Below are 24959 nucleotides of genomic sequence, written 5' to 3'. Positions count from 1 at the left end.
ATTTTTTCACGAGCAAGCCGAGCTGAGCCTAAGATATGACAAGTTCCCTCGAGTCTGATCATAAAACTAGCTCGAGACGGTATTAGTCTGGTCATGCAGAATGTGAAACAACAAAGTTTTACAAAATGAGAATATCATTCCTCATTTATTTAACCTGCTTCTGAGCTCATCGCAGTTTCGGAGTTGTAAGTAAGGACTTGGTTACATATGCATGTGGTGAATGGAGAGTATAAATATCATGATGAATATATTACTCTGAATCGGTGACCACGGTATCAACATAGCCGGACTTGTTCTAGCAGGCGAGATCGGGTAAGTCAAGACTTGCTGGGTCAGCCGGTTTTAGCTCAAACTTCCTGACTGGACTGAAGGCCTTCAAACCCGGTTTGTTGAGGAAAAGTTCCGTTCACCCACGAAACTTCCTGGATAAACAATCTTTCCGGTTGAGCCAGCACATGAGCTTTCACTTATCTTCTGCCGGGATGGGTTTGCGAACTCCCTGACAGTCTTCATATGTACGCTATAGTAACTTATTTCTCAATTGCCTAGTCATTTACTGCAAGGTCCATGAATTCCCGTGCTCGTGGGCTGATTTCATAGCGCTTTTGAACACAGCTTGGTCTGCATACCATCAAAACCCAGAGCCTCATGCAGTATTTTGCGGGTATGTACACCTAGTTGTGTTTAAAAACCCTATGAAGTTCCGAGTATAGCCAGAGGTCTCAGTAATCGGGACCGGTCCAAATTCTGCCTTGGACTGGACTGGGCCAACTATCATCAAGCTCGGACTGGACTGACTTGACTATTTAAGCTTCGGACCGGTCCGACCACCAAGTTATACAGTCTATAATATTTCTGCCAACTATCATATCCTTCATCAAAAACCAGTTCTATGGTATGGAAATCCTGTTCCATGATATTGTCATATTAGTTTGATAGTAGAGACTGGGATGTCTTGGGACCGGTGAGGGAGGCGAGGGGCGGTGTTGGGTAAAATCGATTCGGAGTTAATGAGGAGTAAAGCAATAAAACGCCAAAATAAGGAATATCAAAATAAGTAGTCAGACCAGTCTGATTCAAACTATGGACTGAACTCGACCATTAACAGAATAGCTTGGACTGGGCTGGACCGACTATTTATGGACCAGTCCGACTGTTTAACACCGCGGACTTTTGAAACCTCTGAACTGTATAGCTTTGTGAGCCACAGCTTTAACAGGCGATTCATAGCTCCTATGCGGTAGTCGCAGCCTTTCCCTGCAACTTCGGAGCATAAGCCATTAATGGCAATTGTCCAATAGTTTGATATTGCGATTACTGGCTGCTCTCAGTCCGCTCACTCAATTGGGCGTTCAGTCTACTTAGTAAGCTCCGTTTGTTATGTGTGTAACCGTACCATGTTCAAGTGCCACATCATCGCCCCGCGAAGCGATCCCCGCAATAAACTATCTACCACATCAATAAAAAGACACCTACAATAATATCATGCTCAAACGCCAAACGACAGATGAGACACACTCCCCGGCGAGCGATATGAGTATCATGCCCAAACGTCAAAAGATAGGCGAGACACACACTCCGCCAAGTGACAGATTGGCCGCGCCCTCAGAAAAGCCCGGTTTCACATTGAGAATATTAAACATTTCTACGACGATATCTAAAGACCAATTTTTGAAAATCCTCAACAGCCTGCCCAGTGAAACCCCACCGAATGAACAAAACGTGCTGGGGTGGTCGCTTACGCCATCAGCAGTATCTGCTGATGCCTTAGCTAGATCATCCCAAGTGGCGACTGTAACATTCCATTCAGCTCCACCCAGCCTCCGATACTCGCCGGTCTCAAGGACTCTCGATCTGCTTGGAGACACCATTGTAGATTATAATTTTTTCGGTATGACACCCTTAAGTAATCCGGCAAGAGCAGTGGTTGAGTATGTTCTTCTCCCCGATCGATTGAAGGGGATATGACAATAACAAGTGCTTTAGTATTATCGCTATCACTGGCCTAGCAGGGCATGCGTTTGGGTCATGGAAATCACGCAGTACCAACACCATGTGGCTTAGGGATTTGCTCCCAAAGCATGCCCCCAATGCCCGTATCCTGACCTACGGCTATGACTCAACCCTCCTGAATAACAAATCGAATGCTTCCATCCATGAGTTCTCTGAATTATTTTTCCAAGCTCTTGCCACAGTAAGAGCTTCCGAAGAGGTGAGATTAAACCGACCGAATCCTAATATGATGCGTAGCTAACGGTATTTTAGGAGAAATCTCGACCTATTATATTTATCGCTCACAGCCTTGGCGGCCTTGTGATCAAACATGTATGTATTGTTTCTATACCTAAATAGATGCTTGGACGTAAAGGTAATGTATATCAACCTAACTGTATAGGTACTCTGTAACTATCGATCCGTACTAGTATCTTGCGTTGCGCTTCTTCTCTTCGGAGTGCCCCACCATGGCCTTAATGTGGAAGCGCTCATGTCCATGGTGAAGGCTCAACCAAATGCAAAACTACTTGAAGACCTCGATGAGTCATCAAGCTTTCTCAGCCTTCTTGAGCAATTCTGGAAATCACAGAAAACAGGCGGTATCAAGATTATTTCGATATATGAGACAATGCCAACGCCAACTGTCGAGGTAGGACTTCCAAAACCAATTCTCAACGTGGTTCCAAAGATAACACCCTTAAGGAGACGGCACAGGGCTGGAAACGAAGCGGCCGAGAGGCTATGATGGTGAAAAAGCATTCAGCGACCGCCGCTAGTAAAGACCTGGAAGATACTTTCCCCATCGATCGTAACCATTCCGATTTAGTGAAATTTGGGAATCAAGAATGTGAATACTACAAGATTGTTAAGAAAAGGATAGACGACTTGGTCAAAGATGTGCAAGGTTTGAACATCAACCTTTCTACCCGCAATAAAACTTTCTAACTCTACTATGTGTTAAAGAAGGACAATGGGTCTCACTTGAAAGTACGATACATGTCTCAGTCAGCAGGAGTGGCTTCCGCAAATTTATCCAGGAACATTTCTTGAGTTTGCCTAAGCAGCGATCCAACCTTTATTCATGACTACTGGTCTTGACTCATCTTGATGCTGACTCATTATAGAGGTGAAGCGTCAGGAGATTTTGTGCTGGCTTTTGACAATAGAGTTTAAAGATCACCATTCTTTCAATCGCGAACGTCGTCAGCCAGGAAGTGGTAGCTGGCTCTTGGAAAATGATATGTGGAAAAAGTGGGCTAAAGAGGATGAATCGTCAATCCTTTGGCTGCGCGGTGATGGTAACTTTGCCTCACTAATATACATATCGTTCAGGACTAACTTATTTTGCAGCTGGATCCGGCAAAACCATGTTGGCGTGAGTGCTCCTGCTTGACTATTCTCACCGAAGCTTATTTTATAAAGATCCTACGTGATCGACACCTTAAAGGTCGAAGCTGAGAGCAACGATCACATCCTTGCTTACTTTTACTGTGACTACAAGGAGCCGCGGCGCAGAGAACCAGTTCCAATCCTTAATACTATCCTTAAACAGTTTTGCCTCAAGGTACCACCAAACCAAAACAAGATACCGAAACCCATCCTGGATGAATACAGGAAAAGAGAAAATCAAGGTCACGTTTCTGGTGCTCTTAATCTCAATGAATGTAAAGATTTACTTCTCGCATTATCGAACTATTACCTAAAAACCACTATCATCATTGATGCGCTGGACGAGTGTTATTACAACACCCGAGGTGGCCTGCTCAATACCTTGAAATTCATTGTGTCTATGTCTCGGAGCAAAGTGAAGATATTTATCGCCAGTCGATATCACGATGATATTGAGAGAGCCTTCAGTGGAACAATACATTACTACCTCTGTGCAGAGGACAATAAAAAAGACATTGAGAGCTTCATCGAGGAAGAAATCGATCGCCGCTGTGAGCCTGGAAAGCTCAGGGATACTGATCTGCCTTTACTTCTGGGTAAAGTCGTAACTCCAGAGCTTAGGAAGGAGGTTATTTCCACCCTAAAGTCTAGGTCATGCGGAATGTATATCTTCACCTCCCTATATTCCCCTCTCATCTATTAATCATGATATGCGTAGGTTCCTGTGGGCGCAACTACAGATCGTAGCCCTGTGCAAAGAAAGAACGTATAATGGTGTTAGAAAGGCTCTGCAAGAGCTTCCGGAAACATTGACCGAGACATACAATCGCATGCTTCATCCGGACTACAGTGTGCATTCCGATCGAGATCGTCTTCAGCGACAGCACATTCTCAGATTCTTAATGAGCGTCCACACAAAGTGTTCAGCGCAATTACTTGTTCAGAGTCTTGCCATCCAGTTCGGGGGAGAGGAACTTGATGAGGATTTACTATGTCTGGAACGATCAGACATCTTGGCGATCTGCCAGAACTTTGTTGTTTACAACAATGCGCTGAAGACCATGGAGTTCGCTCATTTCTCTGTGAAAGAGTTTTTGCTGAGAGTAGAAGGGTTTGACGATCGTGCCTGCTACAACATGATGGCCGCAATTTGTCTAACCGCATTACTCTTCCACAATCAGAACAAATTGATGCAGGAAATTGTGCATTATGCCACTCTGAACTGGAGCATTTATTTAACGCGCGCCGATTGTTTATCCCGAGTACTTTCCAAGATGTGGAAACAGTTCCTCACTGATTCCGTTCAATACAGAGACTGGCTCCTCAAAATCGGAATTCATACCTCCTGCATTCAGGGTCCCGGAAGTCAGGTGCTATCACCCTTTTGGGTAGCGTGCTACTATAACCTCGTGGATATAGCTAGGGCTATGCTTGAAAATGGGGTTGATGTCAATGAGGTGAGCAGAGACGGCCAAACGCCACTTATCAGTGCTGCAGAAAGTAACAATACAAATGTCGTCAAGTTGCTGCTGCAATGTGAAAAGGTCGATGTCAATCTGATGGGCAGAAACGGCCAAACACCACTTCATAGCGCTGTACAAAGAGGTAGTACAGAAGTCGTCAAGTTGATGTTAGCATGTGACAAGGTCGATGTCAATCGGGTGGGCAGAGACGGCCGAACACCACTTCATTGGGCTGTAGAAAGAGGTGGTACAGAGGTGGTCAGCTTGATGTTAGCATGTGACAAGGTCGATGTCAATCATGTGGGCAGACACGGCCGAACACCACTTCATAGCGCTGTACAAAGAGGTAGTACAGAAGTCGTCAAGTTGATGTTAGCATGTGACAAGGTCGATGTCAATCGGGTGGGCAGAGACGGCCGAACACCACTTCATTGGGCTGTAGAAAGAGGTGATACAGAGGTGGTCAGCTTGATGTTAGCATGTGACAAGGTCGATGTCAATCATGTGGGCAGACACGGCCGAACACCACTTCATAGGGCTGTAGAAAGAGGTGATACAGAGGTGGTCAGGTTGATGTTAGCATGTGACAAGGTCGATGTCAATCATGTGGGCAGAGACGGCCGAACACCACTTCATAGGGCTGTAGAAAGAGGTGGTACAGAGATGGTCAGGTTGATGTTAGCATGTGACAAGGTCGATGTCAATCGGGTGGGCAGTGACGGCCAAACGCCACTTATCAGTGCTGCAGAAAGTAACAATACAAATGTCGTCAAGTTGCTGCTGCAATGTGAAAAGGTCGATGTCAATCTGATGGGCAGAAACGGCCAAACACCACTTCATAGGGCTGTACAAAGAGGTAGTACAGAAGTCGTCAAGTTGATGTTATGGTGTGAGAAGGTCGATGTCAATCATGTGGGCAGAGACGGCCGAACGATATTGACATGGGCTGTATCGCGCGACGATAGAACTCTTGTCGACTTGTTGTTAGCATGTGACAGGGTCGATGTGAACTGCAAGGACCATCACGGCGTGGCCCCTCTTTCTTTGGCTTTACGGACAGGCTCTACAGCAATGATAAAGCTATTGTGTCAGTCGGATAGGCTCGATGTCAATGCTAATGACAAAGACGGCCAAAGAGCACTTTCATTCGCCATAGACAGATGCGATATCAACCTCATGAAGCTCCTCCTAGGATTTGCCAACGTTGATGTGAACTACAGGGTCAATGGCGGACAAACACCACTTTTACTCGCCATAATGTGTGACTTATGGTGCCGCTGTGGCCCTGTGAGGTGCACGGTAGCGTTATCTAGGGGATCGACAAATGCACCAAGTGTGCGCCGACACCCTGCCGTAGAGCGTCTAGTCAGGGAAGCTACCATTCATCAATACCCGCGCTACCTCCCCTTCTGGCCAGAGACGAATTATCCCAGGGATGACAATGAACATAGACATAGAGAGATATTAAACCTTCTGTTGATGTTTGACGGAATTGATGTAAATATGGGGGACTCAAGTGGCCAGACACCTCTCATATACGCGGCAAGCAAACCAAACGGATTAGGAATTATGAAGTTGCTACTACAGAGTAACAGGATTAATGTGAACTGCCAGGATCACTGTGGCCTGACACCTCTATTACACGCAGTCAAGAAAGGTCACACTGAATCGGTTAAGCTTTTGTTATCGCGTCAAGACATCGATCCAAACATCGCGGACGTATCACACCCGGGACCCCTGAGGCCAAACTCCGATGTTGTATCCTAAGGCAATTGGGCATTTCAGCAGCGGTCCATCATTCCATATAGCCGAACACGATGTCTAGTGCTCTTGGTGCCGGTATACAGGCCATATCTGCGGGAATCGACTACGATATATGGGTATTAAAACCTACACCGGGATTGACTGTATTCGGATCAATCTCTTTTTTCTGGTTTTGGCTATTGAAGCACATGATGATTTACTTCATTTACTTCATTTCCTTCATTTACTTCATTTACTTCATTTACTTCATTTACTTCATTTACTTCATTTACTTCATTTACTTCATTTCCTTCATTTCCTTCATTTCCTTCATTTCCTTCATTTCCTTCATTTCCTTCATTTCGTTCATTGCTTTCATTTACTTCATTTCATACGATTTTTAAGTAAACCTCAGCTCTACCTGCCCATATATTGGGAGAATTGATACCGAGGGGCGTGTTGACATCCAAAAACACTAGAGCCAGTCGTTGGAAGTGCTCCCTTAAGATTCTCGATCCAAATTGAAGTTATGGACGAGTGATACGAGACACCCGAGGAATGTGATTGATCTCTTACGGCAGAGCATGCTTGGAAAGTGTTCAAAGGATAGCATGTACTCTCCCATTGACGGACGCACTATTCCCAATTATCCCCCGATTCCGCCATCCACGGATGGGCTGAATCCTTACCGGACCATCCAATTTGGCCCTTCTGACCGAGTCGTAATAGCGTCCTATTCAGCAGGAAGTCTGATTCGGACGCCCCAGGGACGTCAATGGACCGTGGGTTGAGATGGGCGGCCCGGGCTATTTTTTGACGGGCCGGGCCGGGCCATAGGTTTTATTTGATGGGCCGGGCCGGGCGGAGGTCAATATCTGGCCCGGGCTAAATAGTCACGCCCGGGCTTCAAGGTGTTCATACACTCTTAGTTGTTCGAAGGAGTGTGATACATGTATCTATACTGTTTTTACCATAAAGGTGTAGCACATTCGATCTTATTCAACTCCAGCCCATGACCACAATGAATCAAGCAGATGTAGATCAGTTCGCACGGACGACCACTCAGTTCTTGCCAACGAACACCCCTATTCATGGAAGCCCGGGCAGTATATTTAGCCCGGGCCTGGCCCGGGCTATTTTGCTTGGGCCAGGCCGTGGTTTTGATAGCATGGGCCGGGCCAGGCTGTCCCTCTTTTTCAGCCCGGGCTGGCCCATTGGTGTCCTTGGGACGCCCTATCAACCAGGTACTTACTTTATCGGAATACACCCAAAGAGCCACCCCATCCAGCAGCGACCTTAAGTATGGCGCTTGACAAGAGTGATGGGCAGAGGCCAGCCACGAGCCTATCCAATAGCTTGCGTTGGCCCGGATTGTGGAGCTCTTTCCAAAACGCAAAACTCGAAATTTACCTCTCTCTCCTTTTTTTTTCACACAAAGCGTAGTGTTCGCAGCGACCTCGCACTCGGTGGGTGAGGTGAAAAGGGAATGAAACCATTTGCCGAACTGCCTTTAGCTCAACTCATACTTATAATGGCCCGACAAGAGTCCTCAGTAGTAAGCACGTCTTCAGCGTGTGAGCAATATCTAGTCAAGTCCACGACAGCGGGAGTAGTGTCCTAATAACGTATTCTACTGGGGAAATGATCGGCACCGGGAAAGTGACTAAGCGGGACCCGATGCTATTATACTATGATTGCGCCTATAATTGCTACTTATGTGCCCTCAGTTTCCTCCCAAACCTCGTACTAATACTACGTCCTATACTAGGGACTTCTAGTCTTCTACTTGTAGGTCTATCTATATATGTGGGTGAAACCTCAAATTCTTGACCACCGTCGCTAGCTGCACCCTCATCAGTAGAGAAGGCGACTGTTTCAGGCCAGCCACCGGGTTGGCCATCCATGGGTGGACGGGGTGTCTCGGTGCGGCGGGTTTCGGTGAGGTGAACGCGGGAGCACGTAGGCCCGAGGAGGGTGGTGGTCAATCCTGTGCAGTTCAGCAATCCGAGACGGCTTCCCCCATCTTACATTCGGTCAGCTCTTGGCAGGGCCCAGCCAAGCGCTAAGCGAGGCCTCACCCTGCAACGGCCCGATCCGCGCCTCGCAGTTCGCATCTGACTAACCACATAGAGACTACATCATGATTTAGCCATTTCCGTAGATCCATGTCGATGACGGAACTCCAACACCACTTCAACAACGTCATCCATAACCTCGCGCATCCACCTCAGCCTCCTTCGCCTACATGCCACTACTCCACACACGACACAGACCCCGCTGTACGCGCTGTAGAAGGCAGAAGAGCCGCTATTTCCGCAAAGGCCAAGACCCCCGCCGAGTACATCACCACCATCAGCAGGAGAGGGGAGCGCCGCCGGAGAGGTGAGACGTTATGAGCGGGGATGCACTATTGATGGGCACGGCTCGACCCGGCCCGTTGTTTGCGGGTTGATGACTGGATCCGGGGTACGCGGTTGGTAGAGCTTCGGCACCAGCCGGCATGCGCTCTCGCCTGCTCCGATGGCCGGCTGATACAAACCACGACGCCATCCGTCTCGCAAAGCACCAATCCACATTCCACCGCCGCCACAACATCCCCGCGCTCCAAAACGACGTGAGCAGAACTGCAGAGAGCCAAAATATAGTCGGTGTAGAGCCGCGATTAATTAGCGGGTGGCCTCGTCGCCAGCTCCCTGTGCACCATTCACCCGATTGCACAACACAACACGAGCCTTCCGCTCGTTCTAGTGCGACGACAACAGCAGCGGAGAGCCCACAAGCCAGCGGAGAGGCTGTGGACTATGGTTAGGGTTAAACAACGAATTCGTTGGTTAGCCTCCTCTCCTGATTAGCTACTGATTGAAGACGCGAATTGTGTTGTGCTGACGGCGCATTTATTTTTTATTTTTCCCCGCGAACCACAAAATACTCTCGGGAGTGCGGCAACCTGGATTTTGCCATCGGAATGATCGCCGCGGGAGCTGTTAAAGCAGCGCGGGTATAGCTGTTAAATGCGGGGATTCTCTGACATACTGTGCTATTCGCTATTCCGCGCGCGGCAGGATCCGTTCCAACCACAGAGTACCCCTGGCGCAGGGCTAAACTGCAGCCCCCTAGTGCGCGCGACTCACCTATTCAGACGCCCGACGGGTGGAGGGTAGGTGTGGAATATCACTCCTGTGAGCGCTGGGGAAGGAAGGGTGCGGGATACGGAAGAGGGGTCGCGTGGGATGCAAGCCGGGTGGGGTGTGGCTATGAGGTAAGCGATATTCTATTCGAATCTTGGCCCGCGGAGGAAGAATTATGAAGATCAGAGAGGAAAGGGTTCGCAACGAGCCTTCAGCATGCGGGCAGAGTGACGGGAGATGTTCCGATTGCGCACAAAGCGCAGAGTCCGCAGTGTCCCTTGCTTGAAGCTATGGAAAGCCTAGATGGGTGAGTTAGGATTGGATTTGCGATCTGTTGCTGGGTGGGTCCTGCAGGCCAAGCGCTAAGCGAGCTATACCCTGCAGCGGCCCGATTCGCGCGGAGCATCCCGTAGGGGCTAGCTAAATAGCGCTTAGCGCCCTGCTATCAACGCAGGAATACCAACCAACTTCAAAAAACATCTTTGCATCTACCGTGACCCTTAATCGCCGAAGCATCTGACAATATGCGTTGCGCGGAAGGCGAAAGAGCTGTAATTTACTCTATTGTCAACCACTGCCCCTTGGCGAGGTTGACGTTATCCACCAGCACCAGAGAGCGGGTGTTGTAGGCAGCCCACGAACGTCGGCAATCCACGAACAAAACTAAATTGTTCGGCAAATGCCTAGGCAAGCGACGAATAAATTATATACCGTGCTCTGTAAATATTCCCAGGCAGTTCGCGAGCGGCCCATTATTTACCAGCAGAATGTGATTACCTCGGACACCAACTTGGCAGCAAATCCGGCCATCCGAAAATACTCCCTTGGGGTATTTACAGTACCAGCATAAGGCATTCAAAAGGTAACGAGGGACCTATAGGTATGTTGATATACCCCTAAACTCTAGTCCCTCGCTCACATAATTCTCTAGAGTCGGATAAAATCCGGTCACACTCTATTCTCTTCATTATTATCATGACCGGTGAAGCGTTCACGAACTGCCTGCCATATTCGATATATCTGTTTGTTCGTCGCTTTCCTAGGCATTTGCCGAACAATTTAGTTTTGTTCGTGGATTGCCGGCGTTCGTGGGCTGCCTACAACAGCGGGTGTCGCAAATGCTCAGATACCCATGGCCCACCCGCTACTACACGACCAGTAAAACAAAACTAGAAGTCAATTTCTTCATTGCTTCTTCCCCAGATCGCAGCGCAACATGAGACGTTGTTCAACCCGGGGGCTACACTACACTGCTAATATCTCGATACTGCGCAACACCGCTGAGACATCTGCGCTCCGCCGCTTGGTGGGTACGGTAGGCTCTGACAGGTCTTGGATTTGATGAGATATGAGGATATCGACTTAGAGAGCTTTCAAGACTTCCACAAGCTGCCCTTCACCTCCGGGAAGCCGCAGAACCGTTGCCCACCTACTACGAGGCTCCAGCTCGCCGCAAGGGCACCAGACGCAACCCGAACCGCGGTGGTAATATCAAAGTAGGGAAAGAACCGGAGACACAGCACCGGAAACACAACACCAAGATAGGCTAAAAGCACAGTAGCAGCGCTAATTCAACGTTCTCTAGTCCAAATGCGACGTTAGTCAGTTTAGCAAGATTCCTATATGGCGGGTCGCCATATTAGAAAGCCGCGGTTTTAGAGAGCAGGGACGACATATTGCAATTGCCAAAGGAGGATTTTGATATGTTTTTACTTGGTGGCAGGAGGATGCAGGCTGTAGCCAGGCAGATTCCCCACCACAGTGTGACATTCGCAACGGTCAGGTCCGGATTATAGATATCTATAGATGACTTGGCAGTCCCTCCGGACTGGACGGACTATATGGTCATGGTCCGTCCAGTCCCTGATTTTGCCAGGACTATAGTTAAGGCGCCGGACTATAGATATCTATAGGGTCATGAGTGATCACTCGGTTTTGGCGGCTATGTAGAAGTATGTGGGAGAATTGATATATTGGGCTCATGTACGAAAATTGTGTGTGGGAAAACGGCTGGCCCTTGCAGACTGTAGATCCGTGCTAGGACCGCAGATATCTATAGATATCAATACAGGACTGTAGATATCTGCATGGCAGCGCCACAGCATATGCCAAGCTACAAACCTATAATCCGGACTATAGTCGGTAGTCCTAGCCCCATAGTCGGTAGTCAGTCCCGGATACCTCCTCAAGACCGAATACAGCATGTAGTCGGTCCGGTCCTGACCTCCGGGACCGACGGACCGCCCCGTTGCGAACACTGGCACTGTGCGTGTGCGGAAGACCTTCCAATCGGCTCGCCCGGGCCGCAAAATACCCCAGCGCGGCCTAGCCCAGCCCAGCCCATTTAACAAGGCCCGGGCTGGGCCCAAGTGGCCCATCAATAGGGGATATGAATTTAAAGAGCATGACATGGATTAAAATCGATGCAGTTCGACTTTTCTCAGCAACTTTAATCGTTTTCCTTCTACAAAAATGTATTTCCGTATTCGAAAAACGCCAGTTCTCCTGCCCAAGCCCAGGGAACATAGCCCGGGCCTGAAAAGACACCGGCCCGGCCTGGCCCATCTATCTAAGTAGAGGCCCAGCCCAGCCCAGCCCATTAAGAGCCCGGGCAAGCCCATATAAGACGGGGCCCATTGGAAGCCCTGGTGTGCGGTCTAGGGGGTAATGAGCTCCCGTATAACGAGGTTCCCCCGGTCCAGCGATATAGGCCATCCCGAACCCGGCCTTAGTCACAAGATATCACTTGAATCACATGAGCCATTACCTTACATTCTACGAGTAATTTAGTGAGGTGTTGTGCCTTGCAATTGCTTTAGCCTCACCGAGTGCCGTTAGGTTCTCGTAACCAGAAGCACCGTCCGCCAGCAGTACGAGGTGGGATGCTTGTAGCGAGGGGATGTGGTTCACGGGATCGCTCCTCACCCGAGAAGGACCCGCGTTGAGAGCGGATGCTTGCTTTGGCGCTCTGAGCTGGGGTTGAAGCGGCGTACGCAACAGTAGTATCATACTCCGCTGCGGCTTCCGCAGTCTAAGTAATGGATTATCCATCAATCAATGAAAGTTCAGACACTAATCGCAGGATATCACTCGCTTCATCGCCGCGGCCGTTCTCCCAGGGTTTATCAGTGGGGGCGGGATGGGCGTGGGGCGAATAGGGTGGGGGGGTATATTGATGAGTTTATGGGCACGAGACAAGTTCTCTCGAGACTAAGTCTTGAGGCCATTAGCAAAACAAGACGGGACAAGGTCATGTCCGGAGGTCTTGAGACAAGTCTCGAGACGTTTTTTACTTTTTTCCATCACCTGAATAAATTCTCCAGCCTCAGCCCAAAAATAACATGAAGAAAATAAAGGAGACCCTGCGTTAAGAAGCATAATTGCAGTGCTTTCCCAGCCCCGTGGTCACATAACGAAAAGTCTCGACTCTCGAGACGTTGACGAGGTTGACCATTGTCTCGAGACTTTCGGGACTGAGTCGAAGGATTACAAGATAAGGCGAGATTTGGGAACACTGCACCCGCATCCCGCACTACCTCCAATGTTGGGAAACAAAGGACAGATACCCCGACTACGCCTACTGCCCGGCTGGCGATTACTACGTGTCGTGCAGGGTTAGGGTTAGTGTGGTGTGTGGAGTAGGTGGGATGGTAAGATCTCGAGAGCGCTGTTTGGCGCGCTGTGTTCCGTCTGCGCTACTCCGGTGGGGTGCTGGTGTCTTTCGGAGCGGTGCGGTTGTGTGGGGGAGCGATCGAGGATGGGGAGGATGCGAAGGGCGTTGAGCGGACGTGGTGGTGCAAGTAGTAGGTGTGTTAGGTTAGGATGTCGTAGGGAGTCCGGCGGACCTTACACCGCGGGGGGGTTGTACACAGGACCGTATACTGCGATCGAATAGATATGAACACTCTCTCTCTCTCTCTCTCTCTCTCTCTCTCCACCTTTAGTCCCGCTGCTCCACAAAGCCGGGCATAAAAATAATAGCTCCGAACACACCACCTCTCTCGCTCCGCTCCTCCGAAAGGAGCACCTCCGATATTGCCGTGCTCCGACCCCCCGTGGATACGAGCCTATCTTATTTACACCAATAGACACTTCCTCTTACCGGGATAAGAGGGTTACGAGCTTCTCGACAAGTGTAGAGAGGGATGAGGAGATTCAACTGAGCCTTTCAAAAGAACCATTCCTCCATGAGTGCCAGCGCCCTTGCCAAAAATAAAAGTCCGGGTGGAATCCGTCGAAGAACATCACACCGCGCCGCACCCCAACAAACTCCCTCAGAGGTTAGCGTGGTACGATGGAGTAAATAGGCTCTCGGTGTATTAGGTTTTTGCCGGGATACTTGTGTGGCCGAGATACATGGCGCCATCAACGAATTTTTAAGATGTTGACGAAACAGAACCTTCGCGCCCCGTGCTGTGGGGTGCGCGAGGACTGCATATAGAGTGATGAGTATTACTGGTACTGGGATATGCACCTGCACATATTGCCCCCGGAGGGGGGGGCGGTGGCGATTTGGTTCGAGGGGCGGGGAAGGGGGAGTTACTTAGGCCACCTGACGGTGGTGGGGTGGTCCATGAGGTGTTACTACTCGGCTCGATACTCCGATGCATGCGGGTCATGCAAAAGGCATGTAACTCCCCTCGCCTCAAGCTGGTCGAGGTCTGTGGGGTCGTGCCGTTGTTGCGGAGGGTATACTGATGCGCTTCGTACGATTCACAAGGCTAGAGTAGCCTGCATGAAAGCTGCGGACCGGAGGGGCCTTTTGCGTATGAATATATGCCAGGAGCGTGGGTGGGTGGTTTGTGTTGGAATTGTTTTGCGAGCCTAGGAGCAATGTCCTAATACTCATATGAATGTCAGCATATCTGTCAATATATACAATACCAAAAATGGGGCAGGGATTAGTATGGTAGTGCTACGGTAGTCTTGCTATAATGCGGTATTTTCGGGACTGCTGCATCATTTCGGCATTTCAAGGAGTATATTTTTCATAGAATGCCGTAGCAATACCATAGCAATACCGTAGCACTACCACAGCAATATAGACACATTTTAGCGTTGTGACCAGCACCAGGTCCAGCGCGCCAGCACCATGTCCAGTGTGCCAGCACCAGGTCTAGCGTGCCAGTACGCCAGGTCCATGACCAGGACCACACCTACATGTAGGCTTGTCGACACTATGTTACAAGACTAGACCACACCTATACGACTTCATCATCATCATCATTATTTATTATTATTTATTATTATTATTATTATTATTATTATTATTATTTATTATTATTTATTATTATTTATTATTATTTATTATTATTTATTATTATTTATTATTATTTATTATTATTTATTATTATTTATTATTATTTATTATTATTTATTATTATTTATTATTATTTATTATTATTTATTATTATTTATTATTATTTATTATTATTTATTATTATTTATTATTATTTATTATTATTTATTATTATTTATTATTATTATTATTATTATTATTATTTATTATTATTTATTATTATTTATTATTATTATTATTATTATTTATTTCAACAGTTTGATCTCCAAGAGATCGAGTGATTGGGCATGATGCATCTCCGGGGTGTTTTTTTTTTTTTTTTGCTTAATTCATCTCCGGGGTGTAAATATATAGCGAGTAAAATAATAATTACTACCGACAGTTAGTATACACCGACACTGAATATATAACATGGCGCTGTGCTTCGATTGGTTTTAGATGTTTGCTTTGTAATTGCATATATGCGCATGAATTTCATTGGTGGTTGTAATAACCCCGCTCTTGGTACTGCATAGCGGAGGACACGTCAACACCCTCAGCTAGAGTGAGTCTCATCAACCACAACGGGAGACAGGAAGAAATTTTTTTAATATAAACGCAATTAAGCTACCTAGTCACTCAGTCTCTAAACATTCGTATTCTGGCAAAAGATCTGACAGATCCCTTCCGCTGTTTTCGAGGTTTTGGATTCTTAGCCAAGCTGCGCGATAGTATTACTACAGTAGGATTAAAGATTTTCTATCGTCAGTTTGAGTACTGATATAAACTGTTTAAGTCTAGCCGTGAAGTGTTGCGACCTGTATCGGCCTCTTCCGGCAGTCGTCCTGTCCTGCTTGCGACGATATACATCACCAGGCCCAAAAGCCTGTGACCTCAACTGCCACACCTTCTCTCACCGTCGGCTTGGATTCCCTCAGTATTAGAAGTAACTCAGGTCATCAGCGCATCACCGGACACGAAGGAAAGTACTTCTAAAGGCTCAATAACTTCCGGGCGTTTATTATAACATTTACCAAACTTGCCTACAAAAATGACTACTCCGCTAACCGGAGGCGAAATATCCAACAACCAGGAAATGAATTCTCCCCCTGTTGCCTCTCATTCCAGGTCCTTTAATGCTCCGTTGAACCCCATATCGGAGCTTCTTTGGAAGGAAGCATTCGAAAGTCTCTCTCCAAGCGATCAGGAATCACTCCAACGATCTAACGGTGGCGACATCATCAAAGATATTCTAGATAGCATGGCAGTACAGAAGAAGCTTTGTGAGCGTAATTCGCACGAGTTCAAATGGAAGGGACAGGTTTACCGCTCCAGCGATATCGCGGACAAAGTCATTTCATGGGTGCAAACATTCATCAAGGTGGGCGATACAATTGTCCAGTATGATCCGGTGCACGCGGCGCTCCCCTGGGCGGCATTCCGATTTATCCTGCAGGTAATTCAAACCGGCCCTGTCACATTAGACCTTGAGCGAGCTAATGGTAGAGGGAATCTTAGGTGGCAGTGAATAGTCAAGAATCCATGGGAGCATCTCTCTTGGGAATTGAGCGTATCGTCAATATTATGGTAAGAACAAGCATATATGAAGCACTCTATTTAAGCTTTCAGCCACTCTCCACTATCGAGACGAATCTTAAAACTCAAATTGTTCAATTATATGCCAAGATACTTGATTTCATAGCAAGGACGAAGAAGAAAATATATAAAGGAGGAGTAGGTATGTGGCCCATTCTGCTCCGCGTATTAAAATATATTCTCACGTAAAGTAGGTCGAATTGTATCAGCTATTTTTGAATGTGGCGATACAAAAGAAAAACTAGTCTTGCTTGAACAGAGCGCATCGAGTATCGACACCACAGCGTCAACGGTTGATGCTCAATGTAAGCTCTTTAAATGTATGCTTTTCGATATACGGACTTTGACATAACTATTTTCATAGCTCGGCGCATTAGAGATCGCGAGCTAAGAGGTAGTTATTCTTCCCGCATTACGCTTACTCTCAACTGACCCACATAAAAGAGGGTATTCATGATGGGCGTAATCGATTTGGAGAATTACAGGAGATCTTGACCAAGCTGAATGCTCCATTGAGCGACATTGCTCGTAAATTAGACGCTTTATACAAATCGCTCGAATGTAGACTTTCTTCTAAAAGCTTCCCCCACCCAAGTATCGGCAATGTATCTGACCAGTGTTGGTAATTGGAATATAGTAACACGACGAAAGGAAATCCTTACATGGCTATCATCAATGAAATATATAAATCATCATCGGGAGATACAAAAAGGTTTAGTTGAGAATACGGGGGAATGGCTTTTTGACCACCCCGACTTCCTTGAATGGGAAAGGTCCCAGGAGTCCCGTGTCTTATGGCTGCACGGCATACGTATGTACACCCAACTCAATTCAATCTCCCGTTAATTGACACTATCGGACGACGCCCCAGGCGTTGGGAATGGAGTATCTGAACCTATTATGGCATCCAACATTGATTTTACTGACGATGTTCTGCTATACCTACAGCAGGGGCAGGTAAAACCAGACTTGCGTAAGTTATAGCTCTAACAAAGGCTGGTAAGATCATGATGAAGGCTAATGAGTTTCTTTACAGGTCGGCAGTTGTGGAACGGCTTACAGAAAGACCTACGGGGGCCGCCCACAGCCAGCGGCCCATACCATACTTTTATTGCATTAGAACAGAGGAAGATCGCCGTGATCCGGCCATCATTTTGGCCAGCCTTCTGAAACAGCTGGGGACATGTACCGAGAACCTTCCCGCGATGCTGGTCTCAGCTTATGAGTCTCGAGAAAGAAACGGCTCCCAAGAGCGATTGGATTGCGATGAGTGTCAAGAGCTCATAGTCAAGATCATTAATATTAGTCAGCCAACCACTCTCGTAATTGACGCTCTGGATGAAATGGAGATGGAAGGACGGCTGGAACTATTGAAGGCAATCAAGTTCATCATCTTTCGCTCCACCCCTGTCGTCAAGATCTTTATATCGAGCCGGATGAGCAACGATATAGAGTTGGCGTTAGAGGATGTACCCAGGATTAACATTCGCGCTAGAGATAACCAGAAAGACATCAACAAGTTTATAAGGCGTGAGATAGATAAGGCTATTCTGGAAAAGCGATTACTTGGTGGCTCAGTCCACCCTGATTTAAGGGATAAGATTGAGAACGCTCTCTCAGAAAAGGTTGATGGGATGTAAGTAGAGATTCTACGCCACCCTATAATGAATAATCTGATGGGATACCCATGCCAGGTTCCAATGGGTCGCTCTACAGATACCATATATCTGTGAGTTTCAAATTGCCGAGGACGTGGAAAAGAATCTATCGCGTCTCCCAGATACGCTGCAACAGAGTTATGATCTGATTTATGAGAGGATCGAGCGGCTACCGGGATCTTCACCAATACTAGTAAAAAGAGCGTTGATGTGGATCATGTGCTCGCAGGTACCTCTGAAACTTGACACATGGACAGAGGCCGTAAGATGGTCTGCACAAGAGGATGGATGGAGTGGATGGGATTTTGATCATTTGTTCAAACTTTGTCAGAACCTTGTCGACATCGACGGTGAATTAGGGGTAGTGCGATTTGCACATTTATCAGTTCGAGAGTTTCTAGTTGAGAAGAACCTGGAGGGAGATGGGCATCGCATGATGGCAGAAGGCTGTGCTGCAATTTTAGCATTGCCATATTCGGAGGGAGATACCACCCCTTCCAATATAATACGTCGAATTGGATATGCCTACGAATATTGGGGTACGCATATGATGAAAAGTCCCCGAAAGGACGTCGATAGCTATCCTCATAGTGTTAATATGCTTGTGTTGCCCGAGCGTCGGCAACGATGGATGGAGGGTTCATATGGATATGAACCATTTAGCACACTTTGGGAGGTCGCAAATGAGGCGATACCATGGGATTCGTTGCACGACTATATAGGATCAAAGTGCCACTACCTATTCATCTTTGCGCTCCTTGGTATCCATGTTACCGACCAGTACTGGCCTCCTAACGCAGCAACGATGATCGATGCCGACGATGTTTCTCTTTTCGAAAGAGCTATCGAATACGACCATCTTCAAATGCTTACAAAGCTCTTGGATAATGGAGGAGAGATTCCAGGCGACGTTTTAGAGCGGGTTCAGCAGAGATCATTACCAAAGTGCTCCCAAAGAGCTACTGAATTAATCGAAAATTATCTGGCGTCTCGCACTCCAGCACCAGATTTCGTTGTCGAACCGCCGCCACGGTGGACAGTGCCCTTTCTGCAACCAATCATTCAGGTTTTCCGGTGGTTTACTGGTTAGCTGGCCAATAGAGGCTCTTGTGGGCCCATGGACCTAATAGCTTCTTCACTTTCCATCATCACATCCAGGCAGTGTGATGGTTTTGTGTTTCGTATAAGCCTATTTTGAGAAAATCTCTGTTCCCCCCAATGGAAACTATTTTCAGTTCAAGGATCTCATTGGCTCACTGTGGACTGCATGGTGATCCCGACACCTCCTATATGGAATCAATTTCCGCTTTTCCTCATCTTCAAGCTCGATTACTGTAGGTTTTGCGTATTCTATATTCATTTCTTTATCTTTCTGGTTGTTTCTTTATCTAAATTGACATTTGTGATGGGCGCCTGCGGTCTATATGTAATGATTTAGCAGTTTGTATCTTATTGGTTTTATTTTCATTGGAATTCACTTAGCAATTTATGACATACAGAGATATAGTCGATAGAAGACTTCAGTCCCACCCTCGTCTTCATACCACTCTTCAATCTGACTTATCGGCAAGATACATACCCGACCCCGGAAATACCCCCTCCCAACCCTCTATCAACCCGTAAGTCTCCACCCACTCGGCATTAAGACACAAACGCCAACATCTCCCCCGGCCTCTCGTACCACCGAGTGATACTGTGTGTCCGAGCGGTACCCCATGACTAAATCAGGCAGCAAGAATAGACTACACGACTCCACTACTCACACTCGCCGCGACAGGCAAGATAAGAAAAATAGCCGGTCACCATATGAGCAATATCTATACCCCTAAATCTTCTCAGCCAGCCCCCACCAGCTATTCGAGTCTCCGGGTGAGTCTACATCTCACAAATAGCGTCAAAACTACATTGTCCCACCGGAATGGGTTCCGCCCAGAGGCGGGAAAGGTTGTATCTTTGGTTTTGGTGGCGGGTTGGATTTGGTTGGGTCGGAAAAAGAGTTTTCCGGACAAGGGCATAGCTGTTATGGTAGGGCTAGTGGTAGGTCGGGAGACTTTACGGTCTTAGTTTGGCGGGGAATAGAACTTTGTCGATAAGACTAGTGAAGTACTTGCCTAGGGATGAGACGTGGATATAACTAAACATGGCTAGTACATCCGTGATCGTTTGAGGGGCAAGTGGTGTGTCACGCCAAAGCAGCTCACTTGGAACCCTCCTTGGAAGGGAAATAAATACCCAACAATACTGAGAGGTCCTCTTCAGATCCGAGCAACTCCGAAATGATAATTCTTCATTAAAATTGGGGAACGGGGATTTCAAGGAATTTGGCAAAATCCCGAATCTGGGCGATACATGTTGGTGGGATCTGTTGATATGTGGAGGTCGCCTATCCGGAGATCAGATCCCCTGGGTGACCAGTCTATACGGTGACCTCTCCCATCGCACTGTTAATCTTGGGAGTGCTGTGACTGGTTGGTTGGACTGGTACTCCAGCGAGATTGCACGTTATTTCACGTGTCATTTTAGACCACTGAAGTGTGATAGAACTTTTCTAGGTCGGGGCAATGAGCTCCGGTACGAAATAAATACCTGCACAGCTGTATGAGTTAAGCCGGAACGTAGTGAGAACCAATTATAAGCTTCTCTCGTTGTAGTAATGATTGATGTAGAGTGCCACTTGCCGGTTGCAATGCTCGACTATAGAGTATTAGTAACAATTTAATAAAACTAGGTGAGTAAGAAAACGCAAAGAAAGTAATATTCCAAACTAACAATAGCAGATAGCTGTTTGATAGTAAAAGGACAAAGAAAGGTTCTCCAAGGAACGGCATAGAACCTATAATCTCAGTAGACTTGACCTTTCGGAGAGCTGCAGCATTAAAAACCTCCCCGAAATGTCAGATATCTCCCCCGATAGCGACCTCTGCATATAGACCAATCCAGTTACCAAACAACCGCAACACAAACAGCCAACGCAGAATCATACCATCTCCATCTCCCGCCTCCGTTGCTCCGAGATCTGCAGCCAGCCCTCGCAGACCTCAGCCAATACCCAGTGTAGCGGCGATGTGTCGTCATACCACCATAATGCATCCGCCCACCATATCTCACAGCCCCCCAGCAACCCAGAAAGAGGGTTTAGTCCTCTGCGGTAACGTTTAAACAGTTCCGGAGAAGATTATCTAGAATAGTACAACGCCTCCTCCCTTGCCAAGGTCAGGGTTAGGGTTACCTGCTGTAGGGAGTTATGAAGCGTATAAATTAACGGCGCTGGAAAGAGAGGGGGGGGGGGGGGGGTTCGAGGCCCAGGCAACACCCCACTCACTTCTCAATTTGCATACGCGAAGATCTCGGACCAGGCTAATTAAACTCCAGAGGTGTATTTGACCAAATCCGCGCCGGTGGGAAATGGCCTGTTTGATCCAGTGGAAATGAAGTGGTTGCTGGATCTTAGTGCTGCAGCTGGCTGGAGGGCGGTGGTGGGAAGAGGCGCGCGCGGGTTAAAGGGTGCTTTTGGGGGAAGATTGGTAGGGGGACTGCGTGCTGTGGTGTATTTGATGAGGTATATGTAGTATAGTTGTATGAAGAGGACCTACATACCAGGATAGGTATACGTATACGTCGGAGCATATGTATGGAGTTTCATCTCATAATGCTTGCAGGAAAAGGGCGGGTAACAAATAAGCATTGTGTCAACGACGACAGGTGAGACACATCTATCTCGATTGTCCGTACGCGTATCTAGAATAGCACTATGGTGTAGCATAAAGTCTCTTCTGGAGTACCGGAGCATCTCTCCATCACAGAATGTCCTTCCTCATATCACCCACAATAATAGTCCCAAGACGTGGGTTAGGGTTCCAACCAATACTGATAACACCACCTGCAGCGCCCATGAGAAAATGGAATGCAGAGAAAGGGGTTGTGGGCGGTTTATAGCCATTAAAGTCTTGGCGTAGCCTACATTAAACCTCCGACTATGACCACATAGTGATACGTAGCCACTAACCCATAGCTCCGGGGCTCGGAAACCGACAAACATCAGAGATCACCGGACATAAGACCTACAGCGGCGGTAACGAGCACGCTTAGGTATGGAGTCTGGAGCGCTCAGCTCAGGTACCCCTGCTGTCGCTACCTCCGGAGGCTTTCGCGGGCGGTGGGGTCGCGACAATAAAAATGCTAAACCTACCCTCCCAGAGCAGCGGTTTCAACCCCTTGAGGAACGTTAATGGGCAGAGATGTTCGGACTTACGATACCCGCGCAGGTAATATTTGCATGAGCGGTAATGCACTATCAATGCTGTTAGGTATCTCCGGTAAAGCCACCATCCGCGTCGCCCAACAAGGCCACAGTGGTGGTCGCGGGAAGGAAATAAATACACCCAAAGCATGAATTTACTCCAGTAGTGACAGCGCTGACTTGGAAGTGTCCCCGCTTCAAACCAGGAATCGGGCATGCGGTTCGACGTTGACTCGATCCGATAAGCGACGGTTACGCAAACCTGGTCAGACCCACAACCCTGCATACACCCCTGCAATTACGGGAGCGGGACGGCCCGGGCCGCAAAAAGCAAAAATGCAAATTTCAACGTCATGCATCTATTTACCGCCTATCGGAACGAGCGCGACACCCGTTGTATGCACTCCTGCCGCCAATCTGCGTGGGGGCGGCGCAGACGCATCTCGGTTGGGCCGCCGAGCGATCTGGTCTGGTCTCGTAAGAAATACACCTGGCGCGTTTGTGTGCTTTTTATTTCAGACTGGGCCTGCATATGGGCGCAACCTGATAGCCAGATCTTGTTGGCATGCAGACCGATTATGCTGTCCCAAACCGTCTCGGCGCCAAGAACTCCGTACCTCAAGCACCCAAAGCACACAGCCGATTATCAACCAACCACACGCAGGCTTGGCGCTTTACAGACCGCATTCTGCGACCGGCTGTGCGCACCGCGATTAAATTCCCAGCGCAGATGGCCGAGTTGATGATTCGCCTTGCTATATGCAAATCGACGGTGCAGGCAGCGGGAGGAGCAGCAGCTTAAGGGGAACTGCAATCGATCGAATTGCGGGGATGAGGCGCGGGAGAGAGAAAGACAGACCAGACTTTTCTCGGAGGTGTCGCGCCTAGGGTAGGTTTAAGTTGCAATGCCTTTCCTACTTTTAGAAAGGATAATTAAAAGTAGCGATATGAAATGAAAATTAATATATAATGGGATTTAAGAAATCTATCCTACTGTATGATTTGAAACAACTTTCTTTACAATCGTGGCAAAAAACATTTTTTGATGAGAGTGGATATTGAATTTCGCCTACCCAAAGGTTGACTATTGCCGATGTCGGTGTGCGTCTATGCATATGGCTTTTCGAGCCATAGCTATAGGGCAATTACGAGGAATGAGTTTGATAGTAGGCGGATACAGGGCTGATAACCTTATACATTACTTCGAGATGTAATCCGCGCATATAAATTTAGCGCAGGATGGACCTTATTGCGGGGATATAGTGCCCGCTCTGATGCGACCCCGAACTCCAATCAGATAGAAATAAAAAAACTCCACGGATAGGTTGCAGGATATCGCGCATCTCAAGCTCATTGTGACGGCGTGCTCTCTACTGCTCACAGAGCCTCTTTACGATATCCGTTCCGCCGTTAAGCCGTAATTCGAAAATGCTGTGGTATGCGGACTAATCTCATGCGAGTATTTGCAAGAGTGGAGAACTGGTTGGTTTGGTTAGGATTTTCGATAGGTATGTACAGGCGCAAAGTGTTGAGAAGTGGAGCGTTCCGGGGGTGTTCTGCCGCGTTGACTGGAGCGCTCACTAGCCCGTCGGATAAGGTTTTCAAAAAGACGACGATTTCCGACATGTTCCCATTATCCTAGGTGTACAGATGCCATTTCTTCGAGTCTGACCGTAGATTGTTGACCTCACTGATCCTTGAAAGATTTATCCCCAAATGTCGGACCGATACAAAAAAACCCACACCCCCACAATCTCGAACCCTAACCCTAACCCTAACCCTATCTGGCAGAGACGTACCCTGTTCTTTTTCGTGTGGATAGTATCCGAGTCTCTCCTATATCCATTCGCCGCTGTGACTGCGACCTAGGATGCGGAGTAGATTCCGGCCGCCGATCCATGTATTAGTATTAGTCGTCTGTCGTAAGCTCTATTGTCAGCGGCTAATCACCAAAAATCTATGCACCCCCGGACCGTCAGGGTCCACAGCACCATTCTGGCGAAGCCCTTACCTCGCAGGATCAACCCCCCGCCCGGAATATGGCATTGCACAGCGAAATTACTACATCGAGGGGAGCCCTAAGCCGGGTGTTAGCGTTCATGCCTAATTTCTGCACTGGTACATACGCATGTGGTAAAGTAGGACTGCACAGTAGATGGGTTTGTGTAATATGTCGTGATCGTTGCCGTGGAGGTGCTGCCGGATCCCGATGATGTAACGCAGGGTTAGGGGTGGTTACGGACCAGGCAATACATGTGTCGTCACTCGGTTCTGCTATTGTGACGTCGCCTAGAATCAACACCAGTAGTCCGACACCCACCGCCACTTAAGTATATGGAAATGAGCTCGGAGATAGATGGAACAAGAGGCGGCGCAGAACTCTATGAAGAGCCTTTGAAATTAAAATCGACTCCTTGGCAGTAGTTCCAGGATTTTTGATATTCTTGGCGTTTTCTGAGTGGGTCTCAG

The 24959-nt window shown here is 47.8% G+C and overlaps 6 protein-coding genes across 6 annotated transcripts; 5 read left to right on the top strand and 1 right to left on the bottom strand.

Moving 5' to 3' along the window:
• Positions 1-1485: 1485 nt before the first annotated feature.
• On the top strand, positions 1486-6614 carry H6S33_007181 (uncharacterized protein; the record flags this gene model as incomplete). The annotated part of the gene is made up of 10 exons (XM_044838535.1): positions 1486-1931; positions 1987-2212; positions 2266-2325; positions 2396-2644; positions 2698-2899; positions 2959-3045; positions 3120-3293; positions 3346-3370; positions 3418-4047; positions 4103-6614. The coding sequence occupies 10 exons, from the start codon at positions 1486-1488 to the stop codon at positions 6612-6614; spliced, it is 4611 nt and encodes a 1536-aa protein (XP_044689345.1).
• A 2141-nt stretch (positions 6615-8755) lies between these two features.
• On the top strand, positions 8756-8986 carry H6S33_007180 (uncharacterized protein; the record flags this gene model as incomplete). The annotated part of the gene is made up of 1 exon (XM_044838534.1): positions 8756-8986. One exon carries the CDS (start codon positions 8756-8758, stop codon positions 8984-8986), a length of 231 nt encoding a protein of 76 aa, XP_044689344.1.
• A 104-nt stretch (positions 8987-9090) lies between these two features.
• H6S33_007179 (uncharacterized protein) lies at positions 9091-9399 on the top strand (the record flags this gene model as incomplete). The annotated part of the gene is made up of 1 exon (XM_044838533.1): positions 9091-9399. One exon carries the CDS (start codon positions 9091-9093, stop codon positions 9397-9399), a length of 309 nt encoding a protein of 102 aa, XP_044689343.1.
• A 609-nt stretch (positions 9400-10008) lies between these two features.
• H6S33_007178 (uncharacterized protein) lies at positions 10009-11218 on the top strand (the record flags this gene model as incomplete). Its single annotated transcript, XM_044838531.1, has 8 exons — positions 10009-10025; positions 10103-10127; positions 10259-10269; positions 10326-10343; positions 10558-10598; positions 10650-10740; positions 10922-11028; positions 11097-11218. The coding sequence occupies 8 exons, from the start codon at positions 10009-10011 to the stop codon at positions 11216-11218; spliced, it is 432 nt and encodes a 143-aa protein (XP_044689342.1).
• Positions 11219-16047: 4829 nt separating this feature from the next.
• On the top strand, positions 16048-19340 carry H6S33_007177 (uncharacterized protein; the record flags this gene model as incomplete). The annotated part of the gene is made up of 9 exons (XM_044838530.1): positions 16048-16452; positions 16515-16583; positions 16683-16734; positions 16787-16897; positions 16957-16986; positions 17037-17120; positions 17541-17565; positions 17629-18228; positions 18287-19340. The coding sequence occupies 9 exons, from the start codon at positions 16048-16050 to the stop codon at positions 19338-19340; spliced, it is 2430 nt and encodes an 809-aa protein (XP_044689341.1).
• A 727-nt stretch (positions 19341-20067) lies between these two features.
• Positions 20068-21351, bottom strand: H6S33_007176 (uncharacterized protein; the record flags this gene model as incomplete). Its single annotated transcript, XM_044838529.1, has 9 exons — positions 20068-20075; positions 20130-20300; positions 20362-20491; positions 20837-20844; positions 20929-20944; positions 21020-21083; positions 21133-21170; positions 21234-21278; positions 21328-21351. The coding sequence occupies 9 exons, from the start codon at positions 21349-21351 to the stop codon at positions 20068-20070; spliced, it is 504 nt and encodes a 167-aa protein (XP_044689340.1).
• Between the last annotated feature and the right edge of the window lie 3608 nt (positions 21352-24959).

Source organism: Morchella sextelata (assembly GCF_020137385.1).
Source record: "Morchella sextelata strain SCLS chromosome Unknown scls_22, whole genome shotgun sequence".
In the NCBI taxonomy this organism is placed as follows: domain Eukaryota; kingdom Fungi; phylum Ascomycota; class Pezizomycetes; order Pezizales; family Morchellaceae; genus Morchella; species Morchella sextelata.
Note: the sequence above shows the minus strand (reverse complement) of the source record. Positions and strands in the feature narration are given on the sequence as shown.